Source organism: Idiotropiscis lumnitzeri, chromosome 14 (assembly GCF_059441095.1).
Source record: "Idiotropiscis lumnitzeri isolate Australia: NSW breed Sydney's pygmy pipehorse chromosome 14, RoL_Ilum_1.0, whole genome shotgun sequence".
In the NCBI taxonomy this organism is placed as follows: Eukaryota; Metazoa; Chordata; class Actinopteri; order Syngnathiformes; family Syngnathidae; genus Idiotropiscis; species Idiotropiscis lumnitzeri.
In genome coordinates, this window is record NC_142404.1 from 12,241,467 (window position 1) to 12,263,617 (window position 22,151).

The window sequence follows — 22,151 nt, forward strand, 5'->3', positions numbered from 1 at the left end:
AGAAGGAAAAAAAAAGACGACAACTATCCAACCACCATTGTGATATGACTAAACAACGCTAATAATACATCCTCAGTGACGTGTGTTAAGTGTGGTTTTCAGGTACTGAATATTAAAAGTCTAAGCAACACCCCCGAAAACCTTAGAAAACTGCACAATCCTTGCAAAAGGAAGAACGTCCAACCACGGAGTGGGAACGCAGCAATTAAAGAGCCCCAAAGAGAGATGGCAGATAAACAGACGGTCCTCTGCAACGTCCCAAAAAAAAAAAAAAAAGGTCGACTAGCAGAGCGCCCTTGAGCGGGAGTGCTAAGTTCCCCAGCTAAGATCGGGAGAAGGAGGCAGCGAGGCTGGCTCGGAGCAGCCTCAGGCATTGCGTGAGGTTACTGTTACTGTGTGTGTTCACCGGGACGCCGTGACGGTAGCTGACCGCCCAACAATCGCTGGAAGGAACTAAAAAAAAAAAGTCAGCCTTTAATTCAGAGAGGTAATTGTCAAATGTACACAGCAGAAAATAAAAAAAAAAAATCAAAATAAAAAGGATGAGGGCGAACGGCGGTGACGCTCGGGTCACATGAGGAAACAGGATATTAGTTGGCGTGAGACGATCTTCCACACTTCTATCGTCTCACATCCACTAGTGTCACCAGCTAAAAGTCTACATTCTACAGATTTTTTTTGTACACCATATTCAAGAGTAGGTGTATTTTTGCAGCTCTGTCTTTTTGTCGTAAAAAAAAAAAAAAAAAAGAAGAGAAACCACCAACGGATAATTAGACGGTTGGTGTATTGTAAAATTTTTCACAGGTGAATTTGTTTTTTTTCCCCCCTTGGAGGTACAGTTAGAGGGAAGGGAAGAAAAGATGAAACAAGAATTGAGAAAATGGGCGTTGTAACAATGCTTCTTTTATCTTTGGAAAGTCTGTTAAATTCCCTTTCAATGAGTTAAGCAAGCGCAAACCAGCATGCAAAGTTTTTGCCACCGTCGTGTTGATCAAATGAGGAGCAGCGAGAACTTTTATGCTCGTGTCATATTATTGAAATGCCAGAAACAAAAAATAGCAGAATACGTCATCTATTCATCAAAACGATTTTGGTGACCAGTCCAGGTAGTTCCTTGCCTCTTTCCCAACGTCAACTGGGATGTAACTATGACTCACATGAGGACAAGCACGATAAAAAAAAAAAATGGATGTGCTACTCATATCACAAATGTCATTTCAAGGGGATTGCAACAAGCTTTCCAACGGTACAAGAAGCATAATATAATCAACCCCAACACAAATTTCCACAACATTTTGTTTCATTTTTGGGAGGTACACTTGGTTTCTATCATCAGATTTGCTTTCTTCCATTTTTTTTATTTTTTTAGCGATGGCTTGGCGATTCAAAACTCCAATTCCATTCTTCGTTTCTACAAACCATTTCAGAACTCACGTCTCGGCAAAGAGGTCGCATGACACAGACTACACTTTACGTGAGACGGCCCAATCTTTTCCTTCATTTTTTTTGTTGTTTTTGTTTTGTAAATTCATTTAAAAAAAAAAAAGGATAAAAAAATGATCAGTTAACAAGGCATATAAAATGTCAAAAAAAGGGGGGCAAGGGGTGAGGGGGAAATGTAAGATTGGACTGAGGTACCCTGAAGCCTGAGGTAGATCACAATACTGACATGCGCACTGTTTACATCCTGCGGCGGTTCACTTTTACTGTTCTCCCACATATTTTTTTTCATCTTTTTCTCTTTATATTCATTTTCAAGAAAATAAACACTTCCCTTCAAAACAATATGGCAGTGTCCCACTCAGGACAAAAAAAAAAAAAGGACTTTTCACTTTCTTTTGTTTCATATCAATAGCTCTCATCACAAAATAGGAAAACATAGATTCATAAATATTACTCTCTTTTTATATATATATATATAAATATATATATATATTTTTACACACGCGCACACACACACACACGGAGGAAGGTGTGGCAATAACCTTTGCGATGAATATTGATAAAATAAGGCTTTAGAGGGACCCGCACGACCAGCATAGGAAATAAAACTCAAGGTCACTGTGTCTGGTCTGCTAAACAAGGCGAGGGCTGCTTTGTTGTCTTTGTTTAGAATAAAAGTAAAAAAAAAAAAAACATTAAAAAAAAGGCTGCGTTTGATACATTCACAGCTGTCATCAGACACGCCCACGCACAAAATAACGGTTTAAGAATTTGAGCCTCTTTTAAAACACCTGTGAAGCAGCATCATGTTTGTTCAGTGCAACATTCATTTTTTTTCTCCCTTATAGCCAATCAAGGAGATTCACGTTGTTATTTATTTATTCTATTAGCGAACACGGGTAGCGGACGTGACATCACATGAAAAGGTTCTACAGAGTAGTAGGACTAACAATATTTTGAAGTCCATTTGTTTGTTTCGCTCTTTAAAAGTGGTTACAGTATTTATGAATAGGACCACCAAGGTAGTCATGAATTAACCCCATGCGCTTGCTTACAGGTGCATCTCAATCAATTAGAAAAATCGGCGAATGCTTCATTTATTTTAGTAGTTCGATTAAAAAGTGAAACTTGTATGTTGTATTGATTTTTTTTTTAATCATTTTGATGATTATAGAGTGCAGCTATCTCAAAAAAGAAAAAACACAAATGAAGTTGGCCATCTGATTTTTTTCCCGGTGTTTAATGAAATTATGATATCCAAGCTTCACTTTTTGAATTGAACTACAGTCACGACTGAAATTCTACTTCATTGAAATGCATTTAACAGGCGAGGAGGGGATTTCACACGTTCAGATCTCTTTATCCTCCTAAAATAACATATTTGACTGATGAGAGAGTGATAAAAAAAGGGAAACAAAAGATTGATGAGAAGCATTGGCACACACACACACACACACACACACACACACAGAGGCTTGTTACAAAAAACATTCACCATATTTCCAAATGGGGCTTGTACTTTTTCTTTTTTTTTTAAGTAGGGGAACTGCTCAGTGTGGTTGCTGTTGTAAATGTCAATAAAGTCGTCTACCCTGTGTTAATACTGCTAAGGATAGTTCATCTCCATCTTGATTTAATTGTGTCGTTAATACAGTCGCTTTATCCGTGTTAGGCCTACTGAATGTTAATCCAACTAAAGAACAAATACGCAGAGTGACGTGCTAGTTCCTGTTTTACCTCGTGAAGACGATGCTTCCCCGCCATTTTTTTTTTTTTTTTCGTTGTTTTGCTGTTTTCGCAATATCAGTATCCTGCTGTGTGTGCTGTCGCACGGCTGGCAGTGCACACGAACGTCGCTCACCGCCTTTGGCTCTCGCTCGCTTCCCCTCCTCGATGAAGTTCTTTGGTTGTTTTATTTTTTTTTTTTGATCCCGCCGCTGCTGGTCTGCCCTGCGCGTTCCCTCTCGGGCCGCGGCCGTTGTCTGACTAGAGGTCTCTGTCCGTTTTGGGGAGGGCTACATTCATTGGCCGGCGCCCGCTGGTCACTTGGAGTGTTGCGGTGAAGTGGCGGCGCCTCGCTGGTGTTTGTGTTCCTGCTGTTTGACCTGCTGAATGATCTCCCGGATTTTCCTCTGTGCAGTCTGTTCAAAAGAGCAGCGTGTACAGGTCAGGTCAGGCCAATGCCGTGACGGCCATAAGCCACATTTAAAAAGTGAAAGTTGAAATGCTGCTGAACAATTATAAGAACTACTACTAAAATTTACAGATCATTGGAAAATAAAATGAATAGATAGTGTGTTGGTTTACCTGACTGGCGAAAAAATGCCCACTGATCTTCACAAACACTTCGTCGTTCTCGTCTGGAGTTTGGTCCCGCGGTACGATGACCTCAGCGCTTGTAAGGTTCTGAAGCTCATTCACCTGAAATCACAGCAGTGAGTCCATCATTTTTGTCCCAAAGTCAGATAGAACATGGATAGATGGACGGAAGCGCCAGTCAACTCACCGTCTTGCCACCTTTCCCGATGACCCTTCCGGCAGCAGTAGAAGGAACCTTGATGTGCGTCTCCAGTTTGACTTCCTCCTTCCCGGAGAAGAAGTTCTCCTCTTTCAGCTTACCAAATATCCGACCCTGGGCCTGGACATCAGAGGTGGGCGTGAGATATATTCCGTGTTCATATATTTAGGCTATTTGAAGGCATTTACATAGCTTTGCTTATTGGGGAGGAATACTCACATCTCCAAAATGACTTTTGGAGAAATCGAACTTAAAACCAACATCGACACAGCACCAACCCAAAATCATGTTCAATTGCTTATTTAATAGGCTCTAAAAAACGTTTTTTTTTAATTTATGTATTTATCTATTTATGTATTTAATTTAATTTAATTTAATTTAATTTAATTTAATTTAATTTAATTTAATTTAATTTAATTTAATTTAATTTAATTTAATTTAATTTATTACGGTATCATTAATTGAAATGGTACGGACACATCACTAGCGCCATCCATACCCATCAAAGTCTGCGCTCACTCAGAAACACAGCTGTTTACTTCCCTAGTGTAAACAAAGGTCATGTAACAAATAACGTGATGAGCTGAGTAAGCAGTGTAAGTGTTGGAAATTAACCTGCACTGAAATTTGTGGTGGGACGGTTCTTTTTGCGTCAACGCATTATAGAACAGGCCTATACAACAAATGCTTCCAAATTAACTATATTCATTTGATATTCCCCCCCCCCCCACAAAAAAAAACATGCAGATTTCCTATCTTGACGTGACATTATATTGCATAACTCGGGCTCAGACTGTTCACATGTCCAAGAGAGTTGAGATTTATTCAAAAGCTATTTTCAACACTTTAAATTGGTTAATAATGCATGAAAATGACATACTGTGTGGGAACCGCTCAATTTTCATTTAGGAAAATATTAAATTGACCATATATGGACATACGGGGTTTGCGCCTGACACATGATAAAAACTGGGCTCTGTTCACACAGTCTTGAAACCCACAAAGAAACCGTAGCCAACATGAACTTTTCTCGAGATATTTTCTTATGAATAAATTTGCGACAAGCTATGAATATATTTGTGCGTCAGACCAAATTCTAACACAATGGTGGTGTGTTTTTTTTTTTTGTTGTTTTTTACCTTAAACTGAGCCTCTGGCGTCCCGGTAATAATCACCATTCTTTCTGTGACATCGGGGCTGTCAGCCGGGGCGATCTGCAGACAAACCAGAGAGGAGAATTTGGTGCTTGTGTTTCATTCAAACCTTTTTTAAGGTAAAATGGCGAAATGTCTTGTTTTCCGCACCTTGATGGAGGCTCCAGCAAAGTGGGCGAGCTGCTTGATGTGCTGGCCCTTCTTGCCGATAAGAGCTCCCACTGCCTGAGTTGGAATAAAGAGGTAGACAACCTCCTGTTCTGGAGCCTGTGGACGGAAACAAAGACACTTTTACACACACGCACACAAGAACTGAAAATCAATTTTTTTTTTCTTTAACTTCTCTGGGAAGCAGACAAGAAAAGATGACAGAGCGTGAACTTAACGCCACATGAGCGGAGTCTGGAGGCAAGACAGCCAAAAACTGTCAAAATTTCCACAAGAAGACAAAACTCATGTAAGAAGTAGCTTTCAGGAGAACTTTTGAGTTTCACTTATAATAGAAATGTAAAGGCAATAAAACTGTGTGATTTCTTCTGGCCAAACAACAAAGAATCATTAGAATGAAAACATTTTCAATAAGACTACATAACAGTGGAGGGCAAAGTTATAACACTTGATTTATTTTTGCAAAATTGGTTAATTATTATTATTTTTTTTTCTTTATCGCATTTAATAATTTCTTAATATTAGAGGTGTGTATCTCACCAGTAAAAAAAAACTATTTATGTATCTCAATACATCAATTTAGTTTAATTCAGTGAGATTACAATTCGTAAACACGCCCCAATAGCCAAACTTTTCATCCATCAATCCATTATCCGAACCGCTGATCCGTACAATTTAATCAAATTGAAAGAAATAACATCCTCAGCAACATCATTGAATTGCTGATAGCTCGATGTTGCTTGCGCCATCTAGTGGTAAAGATGTGAAGCGCTCTCGGACGTCAAATGCCCGCTTGCAACTCGGCGCCAGCTCAAAAAACTCTCAAGGCACCATCGCGTACGTGAATTACTTTTAAAAACAAAATATAAAAATATAATATTTTATTAGAGATTTTTAAACTATTGCACACATTTAACATGTTCATTTTTATGTGATTGTCTTGAATTGAATTGGTTAATTAAAATTCATTACTTGTAATTAATTACAAATATAAAATCTAATCACAAAGGTTTGCCCGCTCCGCCATGTCCTAAAATGAGCTTTACGAGAAGCCAAGGTGTCCATCAAGTGTAACGCTGCTGGATGTTTTGACCCGACACCAGTCATACAAGACTCGGTTAAAAGTTGAGCTTTTTGCCATCTGGCCTCGGGTATTTGTGTACTTGCGGTTTATTGAGTGGATTTAATGAGCCCGAGCTCAACTCTGGGCTGGAACTCTCAATCCAGACATATTTGTGGTGTTCTGGTGGTGGTGATGCTGCGATGCTGATGAGGGACTGTTTTGGATTTTGCTCTGTCTTTGCTATTTTTCTCTTGAAACCAATTCAAGGAGTTAAGTTTTCTCCTTCCAAAGAAACACTCGCAAAGTGACAATTTTACCTCACAGCAAAAGAAGACATGCACTCTTGTTTTCATTTCATCAACACTTCTAAATAATTCCACTCATGGGCCACAACATTAGGTACGCTTGCATGTCAACATCAAAACAAGAACTCATTTGTCAGATTGTGACTGAACAGAGGTGTGTTAATTCAACAATGCGCTCATCGTTGAGGTTTCCAGTGGTGTACAACAACACAGCATCATACCGAGATCTGTTCCCAATAGTTTCCGCCTTTTACATAGCTAAATGATGGGAGCAAAATACAGTATTTTGGGAACACTGGCCCCCACTGTTTTAAAAACCGCACTCCTGATAACCAACGTCTAATCCACTCCGAAATAGAATTATAGGTGACCATTGTTACCTTTACTATGACTGATTGACCAGGAGTTGGAGTAGACATGATCAAACATAAAAAAAAAAAAAAATAACCGCTACAGTGATGGCATGGCAAACACAAGTTTATAGTGGAATTTAATGAAAAAATAAATAAATAAATCAAACTGATTATTTGTAATTTTTATAAAGGATTATTTATTTGTGTGAAATAAATTAATAAATATATATATATATATATATATATACATATGAAAAAGAATTCATGATTTGATAATTATTTAATATTTAAATTTAAAAAAGGCCTCTTTGCAATAGTGGATGCCCTTACCAGAACACACACTGTTTGGGAAATGTAAAGCTCAAATTAATAGTGAAGTTCAATAGTTAGAGTTCATTTATTTGTGGGGAAAAATCCGTAAAATATGTCATATTACTCTAAAAATAAAAAGTAATTTGGCCTAACTCTTCCCCCTAATTGATACCCTCAGCAATTAATATAATAAATTCCCATGGACATTATATAAGGAACGCAGTATTAGGAACACATCTCATTCCTGATGCAGTACACTTCGACATCACTGCAAACTACCCAGTGTTGTGGCCAGGTGTCGCCATGGCAACAGTCAGTGTGGTGCAGCTTTTTGGAGGACATACTGAGTGCTGGTGGGGGATGGCACTTGCTGGAGGAACCCCGTACAGGCCACTGAGATGTGGAGAGTGACTCTGCAAGTGAAGTGACAAGCAGGCGGATCAGGGTGGTGCTCGTACGCACACATTCCCAGACACACTCACGCAGGCTTCCACCCGGGGGGAAATTTCGAAGCATGAAGTCGCAGTGAATCACGCTCCGTGAAGCCCACCGATACATTCTGGCCCGTTCGGTCTCATGATGCTTTGCTTGGGATGTCGGCAATGAGTGTAGAACTTATTTCACACGCACAATGACTCATCTCTGGAGAGTATTGAGGTGGGGTGTGATTCAACACGATCCTTTCATCACAGTGCCTGTCAGGGTTGTCCGGTGCACGAGGTTGGCACTAGGTTCTTTAGGAACCAACAGCGACAATCAAAGTTATTCTTAGGCCTGCCGCATCTTGAGCGATGTGACCAAACGTGATTTTTACAGTCAGCAACCCACACCTGCACACCTGGCAACTGACCCTTGCGCACATACCAACTCGTTGCAATGAAAAGGAGATTTTTTTTTTTTAATGAACCACAAAACAACATGGCGGAAGGAAGAACTGGATTGCCCTGACATTCTTAAAATGTTTTTCAAAATTCAATTGCAGGGCTCCAGACTGCACCAAAATTGTGGCATTTTCAACAAAAATTTTGAAGTGATTACATTTGTTTTTTTAAATTCTAGAATATTTTTTGTTGCTTCTGCGCCACACATCAGCCCATTTATCAGTAATGTAGTGAAAAGTATTGGAAAAGTGGGTATTTACTCACTAGTCGAATTTTGATTTGCGTGTGTCCCTAAAATTTCAAGCAAGGGGCCACGGAATTCTGAATTTAAAAGAAAAATTATGGGTGTGTAGACTTTTTATAGCAACACCAATTACTGTGTTGGTACGTCTTGGCTGGATCTAGATTCACACCTGGTAATGTATTTTCGGCGTGAATGCTTGTTCACCAAAGCATACATTCAGTTCACACACAAATATATAAATTGGATTCCTTCTATGAATTATTGTGTCTTTGGGTCCCATTAATGTTGTTCTCATTGTATGATCACACCATCCATTTTTTTGTTGAGCTTCTCATCAGGGTGGTGGGTGAGCTGGCTTTGCGTGAGAGGCAGAGTACACCCTGGACTGTTCACCAGCAAAGAGGGCATATAAACAAAAACAACGACATTTGAGTCTGCCTCATTTTACGAGCGTGCTCACAAATTCCCCATATTTTGGTGAAAATCTGGAGAATATCTGGTGAAAAGTATATTTAGTTGTGATTAAGTGAAGGGTGTGATCTACCAAAAAAAAAAAAAAAGAACAGGCTCAGTAGCACTCTTGCCATACATTTTTGGCAAATTCCGCCCCAGAAGACTATTTTGCTTGGCGACATGAAATTTGGTAGGAGCGTGTCATGATGAGTCGACCCACAAAAATGTCTCAAGAGCCCATGCTTGAAAATACACAGAAACGTTGTCTTTTTTTGCTTTGAAACGTCCCCAAAGCCAGATTCACTTGGCAACGTGAACTCTGGTCGACATGTCTGTCAAAAGGAGACCCACAAAAAAAAGTCTCAAGAAACTCGACTTGAAAGGACAAGGGGGGGGTCTGCCATTTTGTGCTGAAGTGGTCAACGGAGCCCTTACAAAGCAAATTGCTTGCCCCCAAATGTAAACCACGTGGCCAGGACAAATGGAAAACATGACATGTTTTTGTTATTGTGTGCTGAGAGAGAATGATGGCTAAGTTTGATGACTCGCCATAAAAAAATGAAACTTGTATAAATGTGCTCCTCATTTAGTCAGAGTTTGACCAAAAGTCTTGTGATGATGACAGTCCTACCCTGCACAAATTATGCTGTGTGGTAGGTTCACCACCTTTGATCAGACACCCCCCCCCCCTAGCATCTTCAGAGAGAGAGAGTCAGAGAGAGAGAGAGCGTGAGAGACTTACTAAGAATGGGTTGTATCCTGCTTGTGCCACAGGTGGGGCTGAGCCGCGAGATCCAGCACCTGGGGGCAGCACCGGTAGACCGGAGGAGAAGATTCCCAGAGCGTTGAGGTTCAAGCCAGGGATAAGGTTGGCCTGTTGCTGGGACGAAACAACGCGGTCACATTGAATGGAGTGAGTGAAACTTGATTTCAAAACACTGCGACAACAAGTGCATTAAAAGAGAATTCATTTGTTATTTGCGGGTGCTCTTCACCCAAGTGTAAATGTGATAATGAATGTTTGTTGGTCGTCTGTTAACCGCCTCTTGCCTGAAATCAACTGGAATGGGCTCCAGTACACTCAAGAATTTACCGAGGACATCATCTTCACAGTATCGAGTGGATGAATGGATATAATGTGTGCTCAGGGGTTGCCACGGCAACAGCAGCAATTCATTGTTGTTGTGTTCATGTGTACATTATAAATGTTCTGTCCTGCAACTTGATTTTATAGCAGCTTGTTTCTAACATACTGCTGCTGTAATAAATCCCTTTTTGCACTCTTACGAAGTGATCCTGAGACAACTTACAGCATTTAATCATGAAAGAGTGTCATATTTGTATTACGAAGGGACAGTTCCTCAATTCATTTGAGGAAGGTTAGGTAAGGGGCGGCAAGGCAGGACGTGACAGTCTAGTGTAATACCATCAGAGTGGCACTAGATGGCGATCACACCTTAGTGGACACTGATCTATTTACTTTAGCGCTTGTTTTCATTTGAGTTGTGAGTGAATTGACTTTGGGCAAGAGAGCGGCATACACCTTAAACTGGTCACCAGTAAATAATTTTTTTTAATGAGATGCAGAAATCTTGAAGCACCAGGCAACTGCCTGTGCTTTCCTAATAGCACTTTTATGCGATCAATAAAAATAAATAAACATACTAAATACGTTAATCGGACCAATTAAAAGTGTTTGGAAACTTGCCGATAGCCTTCTCTGTCGGAGTGTAACAATTTTATCAATAGAAGGTGTGGTAAACTGTGCTACCTCTGCTTTTAGTGAGTGATTGCGCAATTTGAGGTGAATCTCCTGCGCTCTGCCACACCAAGAGTATTGCTCAGATATTTTGAACCGGAAATATGCAAAAACCGCAATTTTGACGATGATATCTTTATTGAATTGAAAAAAGAAAATCAATACGTAGCACCAAACAGAGAAATATTTTTTTTTCTTTTCATGATAGACATGATGCTTTGCTTCCCCTGACTGCCCATGTTGTGTTTAGGATTACAGTTCCTTGGTTTACGCTCGGGTGTCATTTCTACCTAAACGTGTACATAAATTGGAAGAATAAATATTTGCCTTCTTGTGATGCAAATGACTTCCTTGCATGTTGTTAGAAACCCCCAGTATATTGTTCTTCTCTTCGGGTAATAATAAACTTTGGTGCGGATGCCTAAACTTGCTGAATATTCCTGTTAATTTCTCATTTTGGTTATCAGCACGCAAGAAATAAATTTAGCAATGTGTGTCAAAGTAGTAAACAAACACTGTTGTTGCACCCTAAGGGTGCAGCCAGAGCTGACTGATGATGTCATTGGAGGATCAGATAGATGCTGGGAAGGAGCAGCGTTACGGGGACGGCTCACACGTGCTCAGCGGGCGTGAGTCAGAGGCTCGACTGTGAAGCGATCGTGTGACGCTCTCTGTTTACCAGCAGCTGCTAATTACTAAGCTTACGCTGCCTTTCAGATCGTATGTAAGACACACACGCACGCTGATGATGGGTTGGCGCACACTCACATTTATAGCAGCGACGTCATTCTCGTAGGCCTCCCTCAGTTTCTTCATGATTTCCGCCTCGGCTTTACAAAGCGCTTCCAAGATGCCCTTCACCGTGATGGTCCTTTCTGGGTTGTAAATGGTTAAGTCTTGTAACCTAGACCATCGCACGCACACGCACACACGCAAGCAGCTGTGTCAAGCCAGTGTGCAAAGAAAGAAAATAAGCCATATTTTGCTTATCACAAAGTGGGGTGGGGTGGATTTTAATTGGATTCTAGTGTATCTGGCTCCGGAGTTAATGAAGTATGGGCCTTTCAAAACGCGCATAAACATTTGTGCTGATAAACAACACCATGCTTTTTAGTACATGTTCATTAAGTCTGAAGCATCATGTGCAATTAGAGCATACACCGAAATTATTCATAATTTCATGCCCAAGTTAAATATTGAATTCAAGCGAATTGTTGGTTATCTTTTAGCAGGCAAGTACACTGAAACATAGAACGAGTTGTGTATATAGTTTATAGATTATTATATTTTTGGGGCGGGTGGCGGGTAGTGGTTAACATATTTGACTCAAGGTTAAGTAGTTCTGGGTTCGAGTCTCCATGTAGGCCAGATTCCTTCCAAATTCCAAAACATGCACGTTTGGTTTGTTTTCCAGAGTGTGAATATGACTGGTTGTTAGTCTATATGTGCTCATTTGCAACCCTAATGAGGACACGCGTTATATTTTTTTTTACATTTTGAATAGCTTTTTGTCTCAATTAACAGAATTTTTTACAATCAATGAAAATTTCACTTTTACTCCAGATTTGACCTGCAAATAATAAAACATTAAACCAGTTCAAATTTACCAACATGAAGCAGTAAACCATTATGGGATTACTTTTGACTAGAACAAATATAAGTGGATCTCAATATATTTGAATTTTTCAGAAAAGATTTATTGCAGTAGTTCAATAAAAAATGTGAAACTCGAATATTGAACACATTATTATAAAATTCAGAATTAATCTGTAATAGCATTACTAAAGTAAATTGTGTTTTTCAAGATAATTGAATTTATTGAGACGTACCAGTTAGTACTAAATTAGTTTAGTTTTCTTTCTTCATGACACAGTAGCACAGCAATAAAAGTTCAACGCGCCTCCACAAGCTCAAAATCGAACCCTAACCTTAATTAACTTTGTGTGTGGGAACTGCATTATACACAATTTGGTTTGGCTACCCGTGTTGAATTTGTTGTCATTTTTGTTTCTCTTATGTGAGTTGTTTGGTGTTTTTAGAGTAAAAATCCCCACAGCCACACTGACAAATCTTGCGTGATCAGACAAGGAGAGGAATGGAGGCGACTTACGAGGAGATGGTTATCTTGGTCCCGGTCTCCTCCTCGATCTTCTTCAGGTTGCGGCCCTCCTTCCCAATGAGGCGACCCACCAGGCTGTTGTGGGCCAGCAATTTTAGAGGGATCTCCTCCGGACTGCACAAAGAAACACACACACACACACACGTATGTAGAGTGTGTTAAGCAAAATCAATTGGATGGAACTGATTTATTATGATGGCGAAGAAACGGTTGCTTTTTTTCCTCCTGTTTATTCAGAATTATGATGCGCTTTTCAGCATGTTTATATATTCATAAAATTAAAAAACGGGGATTTTGGGGGCAACGAGTTGGAATGTTCATGGTCTTGTTTTTTGTAAAAGAAAATTATAATAAAACAAAAAAAAATCAATTTTTTTTTTGCTGGTAATACAAATAAAATAAAAAAATAAAATAGTGATATCAAACGGCAATGAAAAGCACGATCCAGAGTGAAGCCGCAATAACAAAACCACAAAGAAGCGAGGGAACACTGTACTGAATTTTCCAATGACATTAAAATTTGACTTTTCACTCAATACCAACAAGCCTTGATTATTTTTCCCATTTAATTAAAATTTGGGTGTTAATTTTATATTATGAATAATCACGCCATCTAAGTCTAGCCTAAAAATCCAGAGCAAGCATGAACGTCTTCCTCGTATTTATGACAACCAGCCATTAATTAAGCAATGTTTTCATGATCACATTCCATATGAGGAGCTTCCTCGAAAACATCTGCTCTCAAGCTCCCAACAAGCTAAACAAGCGTGTCAGAATACTTAAATGAGTAATAAACGACATCATTATTCCCAGAAAAGAACAAAGCGTGACTGATGAAAAAGACTGGCGCCTCTACATTCTAATTGAAAAGCATACAGTAGAAAACAAGCGGAGAAGTGTGCAAGGATATGCCGAGATGTGACAAGAGAGCACCCAAGAAAGGTGATGATAAAAGTCAGAGTCAATTAGAAATGTTGTCCGTCTTTCTCTAATGCTAAGCTGCCGTCACGTTTCAGCCTCTGTGGGCGTGTTGTGTATTTACTGTGTTAGTGGTCCAAAGCTGGGAGAACGCACGCTGAGATTAAAAGGTGTGCTGGCACGTTAAAGGATAAGATTATCGGACGTCGACGTTTATGGCTAATCCCCTGCGGGACGTAATGTTAACGTGAACTCACGTCTTGGTCTCGTTGGCCTCCTTCTGCATGATGTCCAGGATCATGCGGCACGCCGAGGAGCAGCCCTCTGGGGATGAGTGGATGGTGATCGGCTTCTCGGCCGCGCCTGCGTTCTCCTTTCGGTGGATGTCCACTCTGAAAGCGAGACAAGAGTGGAGTTTGGTAACATGTATGTACTGTATTTTACTGACGTATGCAAAAAGTGCAGTCGGAAACTAATCACACGGATTCGGTGTGATTTTTTTTAAAAACAGCTATCAACCTGTCAATTATTTTTTGGGAATTTATTTTTGGGCTTTGAATTGATAAATTCGTTTTGTAGAAAAAAAAACATTAAACATCCAAATTTTATCCCTTAATTAAGCAGAAACAGGCCTTTTTTTTTTTTTTTTTTTTTTTTACAAATTAGCTGTGCACAAAATGCCCAAATACACACAGGCTGATCTCTAGGATGAACGATGAAAGACGTTGATCAACAAACATACTTCCCCCCCCCAAATTTGTCACAATTATTCGCCGATCAATGGGAGCACCACTACTACATCTTTCAATTGCTTTTTTTGAAAACATGCACACAATGAGTCTTTGCACTAAATGTCGGTTTACTGTCCAGCAATTTTGTGCATTTTTTAAAGGTAGATTTTATGTATGAAAGCCCTTTGCGCATGGGGAAAAATAAAATCACAGAACGTGGTTATGGTTTTTGTTTGCTTCGAGTATTTTTTTTTTACAGTATGTGCATTTCAGCTTTAATATATATTCATATATCGGTCTGCACATTCTTTCAATAAACAACAGAAATGGGCATCTTTTGTCCTTATTTAAAACATACAGTACATCGAAAGTATGCTGTCCTATGTGGCCCTACAGTGGCGGTGATAAAAAAAAAAAAAAAGTGCCGTTAGCCTTAGTTGCTTACTTTGACTGCGTCTGCTTGGTGACATTCTTGATGGTGAGTCCCTCTTTGCCGATGATGGCCCCCACAAACTGCGTAGGCACGAGCATGCGCAAAGGAAAGTCCTGCTGCTGTCGAGGCCGCGGGGCACCAAAGCCTCCTGAAGGTCCGGGCTGAGGGGTCTCCTGGTCTCGTGACAACCGGCCGCCGCGTCGACCTCGGGCTGCCTGGACGGGCGGAGCGGCGTCCAAGTCCATGATGTACGACACCCTCAAGGAGAAGTCGTCGCACTGCTGTCCTGTCAACTTCTCAATGGCTCTGGAGGGGCAGACGACCAACAGCAAATATTTAGCGAGACGATAATATATTTCTGTGCACTTTATAGAACAGTACTAAGCACACACATGCTCATATTTTAAATCAGCGAGTGTGTTTCTCGCGTTAGAAGAGGTTCTAAAATCAAAGAATGCATCTCAGTCATTATTTGCTGTACTCACTCTTTAGCTTCCTCCTTGGTTGCGTACGTAACATTCACCACTGCTGTTTCTGTGTCAGTGTTGACTGTCAGACAAGAGGCATACGTCAGATGTCATAAAATGTCATCATCATGCTATAACGATAACAATCTCCGGAAGCACTGCTCTCATTCTAACACTTCAATTTCCTAAGTGGAAAATGTGTTGGGCAGCTTTGCTGTCAGTTGCCCGTCGCATAAACAAACATGAAACACAGTGCCATCAGGAAGTACTTTAACTGTTAAACTATAGCAAGATGATGAAATAAAACAAAGAAGAAGAGTTGCGTACCTTGTTCCACGTTTTCTACAGTACCATATCGAGCGAGCAGACCATCAAAATCCTAATGGAGAGATGATGGCGTCAGTAAAGTGGGACGTAGAAAAAAAAAAAAAAATCAGGACACACAAGCACTATGGACATTCTTGAAACTGCAGCAATTAAGTAGTTCATTTAAATTCATCAGTCTGCATGTATGATTCCGACGTTTATTCCATTGAGTAATTAGTGATTTGATTTATTGTAGATATTATAATTAATAACATCAATAAAACAAACAATTGTACATATATTTCTAATAAGTTTATTAAGGGATTTTCTTCCACAGTTAGAATTACATAAATTAGAACTACATTAATTATAATATGATAACAATCATTTATTTATTTATTTATTTTACAGTATTACACAATTCCATTTTGTGTGGAATAAGTACGCATAGTAAGAATCTGCAACAGGAAAATGTACGCCGTCGCTAGTAGACCTCATTAGATTGTATAAGTGGCCATTATGTGTACATTTGCATAAAAGTCGTTACAATTAGATTTTGTATTATCCTTTTGAGTTAATGTTCTGTAACATATTGCAAATTTGAGGTTTAAGTCTACTCAAAAAACAGACTCCACTAAAGAAAGAAGCTTGAGGACATGCAAACAAGTGAGTCAAAAGCCCAAACTTAATGGACTGCTTCATGCTGTTTGGACACACACAAACGCGCACACACAACTCACCTCCCACTGTAGATGAGGAGGAATGTTCCGGATCTGAATCTTCCGACTCCTGCAGAGATGGGAGAGACGGTGAATTTAACGAACCTGAAGCACGCAGCCATGCACACAAGAATCCTCATGTGTTTTTATATCCATGGTATCATTTCATACATCTTAAGTTAATTAAATGCGTCCCCCAACGCTCTCATTCTATAAACGGATGCATAAACTACTTGAAAGTTTCGCACTTGAGTTTTTCCTCCAAGGCACAATATTTCCTTGAGAAGAGGGGATGGTTAGCGACGCTACATAACATCTCTCAGGTGTTTCTTATTGCACCAGAGACGACGTCTTTTCATGGATAGTTACTCCTGTCTTGATACAACTCCTGTGTCTATGTTGCCATGGTTACACCTCACTCACATCATCACCACTGTCCAGCAGCCTTACTGCAAGGGTTAGTGATCATTTCTAAAATCCAGCGGAATCAAGTGAAACATCACCTAGTCATAAAAATGAAACAGTATTTTGTTTTATTTTAAATATTTTTGTTTCGTTTTCATAGAATCTAAATTCTTTTAGGACAAAAACAAACAAAAATGTCAGCGTATATCATGTTCACGCACTTGTGTGACAGTAAATGATAAAATGTGACTACCTGAATAGATACTAAAAGTATCATGAGGGTGATAGTTCTAAACTGATGAAATTATTATTTCCGTTTCAACTATTTCCAAATCCAAATTAATTATTGGTTGCGGCGATGAACGCTGCGGAATAGTTAATCAATAATGGTTGATTTGACTTTAATGTGACCACTATAACCGTCAAAAGAAATGAATGACTGGAAAATATCTACTAAATTGACAAAATGTGATAGACATGATGGAATATGCTAGCCCACTCAAAAGAAGCTTGAACCACTAACCTTCCGATTAGGCCTGCAATAACTGATCATTTTTCCACATGCGCTAATGTCACCGCTGACTCACGCACCACTCCGAGTAAAAGTAAGTGGACAGGAGGAAAGAGTCCGTAAAAGGTTGGGATCATTTCACACTTAAAAAAGATCATAAGCAATGTGTTCCACTGCAAAGCGGAACAAACAGAACATAAATTCACATCTAGGATGACCAACACAAGCTATCAATAGACACCGCTAGCTAGAACATGTTGTAATGCTAGCTAACCTGCGCTAACTCCACTTTCAATCGTTATCAATCAACACCGCTAGCTCGAACATGTTGTAATGCTAGCTAACCTGCGCTAACTCCACTTTCAATCACCGAAGAACACATCACTGCCTAGTCCATGCCCTGTCTTTTAAAGATACAGACCATATTTTCCGGACTATAAGCCGCTACCTTTTTCCAAGATTATGAACCATGCGGCTAATACAACGGTGCAGCTTTTCAGTGGATTTTTCTTTCGCCGGCAGGAGCGCTCTATAGTTCAGAAAAACGCTAAATAAATCTTTTTTTTTTTTTTTTTTACTCCTGGGTCTGTTCTGGTTTAATTAGCAAAGTTGTTGCTAAGTTAAGAAGCATTCTTTATGTACCTGTGCATTCACAGTACAAAAGCATTCTGTACATGCAGTCAACCACTAATTTTTTTCAACATACACAAACTGCGAAAAAATATATTTATTTTTTTCAAAAAGAGTTGCTGTAGCTTATATACAGGCGCGCCTTATAGTCCGTTAAATACGGTGAATACTTCATAGAGAATAAGTTAGACAAGATCATTACTACCTTTGCGAAGGCATTTCCCCACCGACAGCTTTTTGTATTGTCTCATTCCTCCATCTATTTCAGATAGTGCTTTTCTTTGCGGGTGAGCTTTGGGCAAGAGGTGGGGTAGAAACCCCAGACTCAAAGCCAGCCCATCACTGGGCACATATATGCACAAACAAGAATTCACACTCACATTTATACTTATGAGTGGAGGGAGTCGGAGTATGCAGACAAACAGAAACCAGGAACCAGATGGACTAACTATTAGTCCACTATGCTGCCTACGCCACAAGCTCAAACCACATATAACCCACCATATTGTTAAAATTTCATCAGGTGAGTCCAATGAGGGCAAAAGTGCATTACGAAAGAATGAGAGTCAAGATTGTTTCACAGTAGCTGCGTGTACTCTTTGAACAGTGTTACATTTCCACGTTGCGCTGCTTTATCACAACAATTTCGCGTTAATAGCTCAAACACAAAGGGTGAGAAACAACACAAGCGGCAGCGCAGTCATCATGTGCGCTGCGATTTAAAAAAGAAGCAGACATTTACGGGGAGGAAAAACAGCACACACTCGCGCAAAACCCCAAAGTCCTTAAGAGCACTTTGGAGGACAATTAGCAGACATTCCAGGAGCTGAAGTGATGGGTAGAGCTGCAAGAGAGGTGAAAGTGTGAGAAATTAGCGTGTGCGGAGGGCTGGGCGCATTCCTCCGAAGAGGTTTTTGTAGCTTTCCCTGGAATAGAGCGCATGTTGGAGTTTCCGGGAAGACGCACATGCAAGCCGCAGGACATGAATGAATGACTCTTTCTGATTGTGCTCCTCCAGGAAAAAAAGAAGGAAAGAGGAGGAGTATGAGGAAGGGAGAGGGGGTGGGGGGTGAGAATCACAGATTTAGGACATTCCACTCTTCACCTCATTCACTATAACACAATACTATAAACAATTTAGTTGAATGTGTTTGACACGTGCGCCTTCACGCAACTATTAGACTAGGCTTACTTACGCACTGACACTTGGCACTCGCCGAGCCAGGCAAAATTTGTCGTAACAGAGCGTTGTAACCACTTTCTAGCCACACAGCATCGGAAGGTAAAAAGTCAAAGTATGAAAGTAACAGCTAAGTAGTGTCTGCTCGGATCCAACAAGGATTTCAAGTGAGGTCTTCCCTATTGATTGTGCTAATGGACACCACTGATCTGTGCTTGCGTGCTGCACTTGATGCCGCTTCTTCGTGTTCGCGGGATCAAATGTCAGCCCAGCTGAACTGCAGAAAGAGACTTGCTAGGAAGGCATGTTGCCAAGTCGAAATCAAAATAGGAATCAACAGATGTCATCTATAATGATAATCTCATCTCCATTTCTTCACAAATGGATTTACTCGACGTGAAATCTGGACCTGTTTAGTTGAACACAGAGGTAATATTCTGTTGAATGAACGGCAACACGTTATCGTACATTCGCCCATCTAGTAGAAATTTACTAGATCTGCCTGTCACGATCTGACACTGGCATACATAGATGAACAAAAGACACGATTTATACTTGACTGTGAATAAATTATAATTCCCTCCCTTTCATATCAATGCTGATTAAAATGACCTGGGAAAAATGTGTAAAAAAATGCCATCACGCACCACGAAGAGCCCAATAAGTCACGAACAGTGACAACTAAAAGAACTGATGTCAAAAAAATTTAAATATATTTTGTGATAAAGTGTGAATATTCAACTCTCAGTATAAACCCAAGAGAATAGAACCTCGGTGGTAGAACACCCTCATCCACCTCACATTTATTTATAGGACATAATGGAAATGGACATAATCATATTACACACGTTTTATTACACTCACATTCCGACATATTCCTCGCGTGAGAGCCATTAAAGACTCAAAATTAGGTTTGAATCTGAATGCAAATGGTTGTTTGTCTATTTTTTTGCCCTGTGAACGGCTGGCGATTAGTCCAGAGTGTAAAGTCAGCTGGGCTAGGCTCCAGCTCAATCTCACGGATGAGCGCTGTAGAAAAAGAACAGCTGGATGGCTGGATAAGACCGTCCCCCCCCAAAACAGATGATAACATACCTGCTCAGCAGCCGCTGTTGTAAAACAGACAGCTGGATCCACTTTGGATGGAAGCTGCATTCTCACTAGATAAAAGTGTATTAATTGAACCATATGTTGATTAAAATAAGGCCATCCCAATCCTGAGTATCCTGTAATGTGTGAAGAGGGATTTCTCCTTTTAACATTTTGCTACATTAATGCTCCGTTTGCACAACAGAGTGATCCTTCGCTGCCCTTCCTTTTTTCATGCGCCTCGCCAGACATGCCACTCGCTGGCCCCGTCGCTCCCAAATATGCAACTTCCAGGACCTTTTTGGAAAAAGTGACACTTGCCTGGTTCGTTTTCATTTTTAAGCATGCCTGTGGCAACATCCCCCCGCCCGTCCGTCCGTCGGACTGTCTGTCAGCAGAGATGGGTGAGACCCATGACACTTGAACGGTCACTGAATGATCGTTAAATGCGCTCAAGAGAGAGAAGGAGAAAGCCATGAGAGGGAGGGTAGAATCCTCTCAATTTGGCCTTTAAATAGCCAAGGGTGGCCACGCTCATTTGAAAAACTAATATTTATCACTCCCACCTGTACCAGCTAAACCGCGGTGTCCACTCACAAGCACGCAGGGCGGTCCCGCGAATTTGGACCAGCGGGAGGGCGGGCAGGAAAGAGGCTGCTCACCCGTTAACTCTTTCTAAGACGATCGACATCTCTGACAGAAATGTCAATATGACCACCTCGAGTCGTTCTTATATTAAATGACTCACTCTTACTGTCTGGCCAGAAATAATAAACTCTCAGCTGCTAAATGAAGTCGCCTCATGTTGGCATTTCTGGAAATGTTATTTGTGTTTTTAATTTTGAATAATACCAATTAAATTTGAGATAGCCCATACAACAAAATTCTTGAAGGTATTGCGTATTTTTGTCTCACACTAAACGCGCCAAAGCTTTTTTTTCTAATTAATTTATGATGCATTTAAGGCTTATTATTATATTGTATCAAACAGAAAATAAGAGATGTGAATGGATTTATGCTCTTGTTATTCTACCAACCAATTAAACAATTACATTTGATTACTTTCTATTTGATGAGCTGGAGGCATTTTAACAGTGTTTTATTGATGCTATTTACGCTGAATATTTGGATTTTGCACCTGCCCTGAAAGTTTGTGAAAATCATATAACTGCATTGGTGAAATTCAGAAATTATTCCTTACTGTTTGGTACACAAAAGGATAAGATTTTGTTACGATTTAATTAAATTGGTGGCTCCCTTTTTTTGTGTATCTTCTCAGCTGTATCCTCCTCCGTGTTGCTAAATGCATACTAAGGAATACTTAAAAAAAAATCATTTAAAAAATATCTCATCTTAGTCATTGAAGAGTATTGGAAACATTTTAATAAGATAGTGTAGTGCAGTGCTACAAACTCCAAACCTATGGTCACGTTAATACCTCGCTGTGTCAGTCAAAACTGTGCATTATTATCTTAGCAAAGGCAGAATTTTCGATTGCTTTGTACCTAACGCCGTGGCCCACACGTTGCCGTTAATAAATTGATTAGTACATCAAAATAGTAACATCTGAGTGCAGCAGTTGATAGATCGAGGACTAAATGGTCCCTTTTCCACGGCGAAGGATAAAAACATCGGTCAAATAATTGCGTGTAATGAGGCCTCTGAAAGCGTTGTTTACCTCTTAGTTGTGTCCTGTCGGTGATGGCTCGCAGGCCCAGCGGGAGGCTCACTTTGGATGAATAAAGAGACATCCCAAATAGCCTTTCAGTCCACTGGGCCTGTCAGCAGCATGTCTGTCTCACAAAACACCTCCAACACAGCCTTCAATTCACTTTGAATTGTTGTTCATGCAAAGAAAATCCAATTTATTTATTAATTTGTTTGCTAATTTATTTAGATAAATCTAGGCCAAGGGAACTGTTAAAACGGAAGTTGGCCATTATAAGAGGGTAAGATATCATCGCTGTCCTGTGAAAACACGTCCGTC

The 22,151-nt window shown here is 40.0% G+C and overlaps 1 protein-coding gene across 5 annotated transcripts in view; it reads right to left on the minus strand.

Moving 5' to 3' along the window:
• Positions 1-2,667: 2,667 nt before the first annotated feature.
• igf2bp2a (insulin-like growth factor 2 mRNA binding protein 2a) overlaps positions 2,668-22,151 on the minus strand; it is a 40,229-nt gene continuing 20,745 nt past the window's right edge. For 3 of the 5 annotated variants that reach the window (XM_088314998.1, XM_088315002.1, XM_088315001.1), the window contains 14 exons: positions 16,371-16,419; positions 15,652-15,703; positions 15,343-15,406; positions 14,870-15,163; positions 13,951-14,085; positions 12,767-12,889; positions 11,425-11,560; positions 9,640-9,777; positions 7,664-7,732; positions 5,269-5,385; positions 5,104-5,178; positions 3,953-4,084; positions 3,754-3,867; positions 2,668-3,587 (listed from right to left, as the gene is read on the minus strand). In XM_088314998.1, coding sequence (XP_088171124.1) covers positions 3,489-3,587; positions 3,754-3,867; positions 3,953-4,084; positions 5,104-5,178; positions 5,269-5,385; positions 7,664-7,732; positions 9,640-9,777; positions 11,425-11,560; positions 12,767-12,889; positions 13,951-14,085; positions 14,870-15,163; positions 15,343-15,406; positions 15,652-15,703; positions 16,371-16,419 — 1,597 coding nt within the window. In that variant the 3' untranslated portion in view covers positions 2,668-3,488. The remainder of the gene's footprint in view (positions 3,588-3,753; positions 3,868-3,952; positions 4,085-5,103; positions 5,179-5,268; positions 5,386-7,663; positions 7,733-9,639; positions 9,778-11,424; positions 11,561-12,766; positions 12,890-13,950; positions 14,086-14,869; positions 15,164-15,342; positions 15,407-15,651; positions 15,704-16,370; positions 16,420-22,151) is intronic. The other 2 variants (XM_088314999.1, XM_088315000.1) reach the window with 2 other exon arrangements.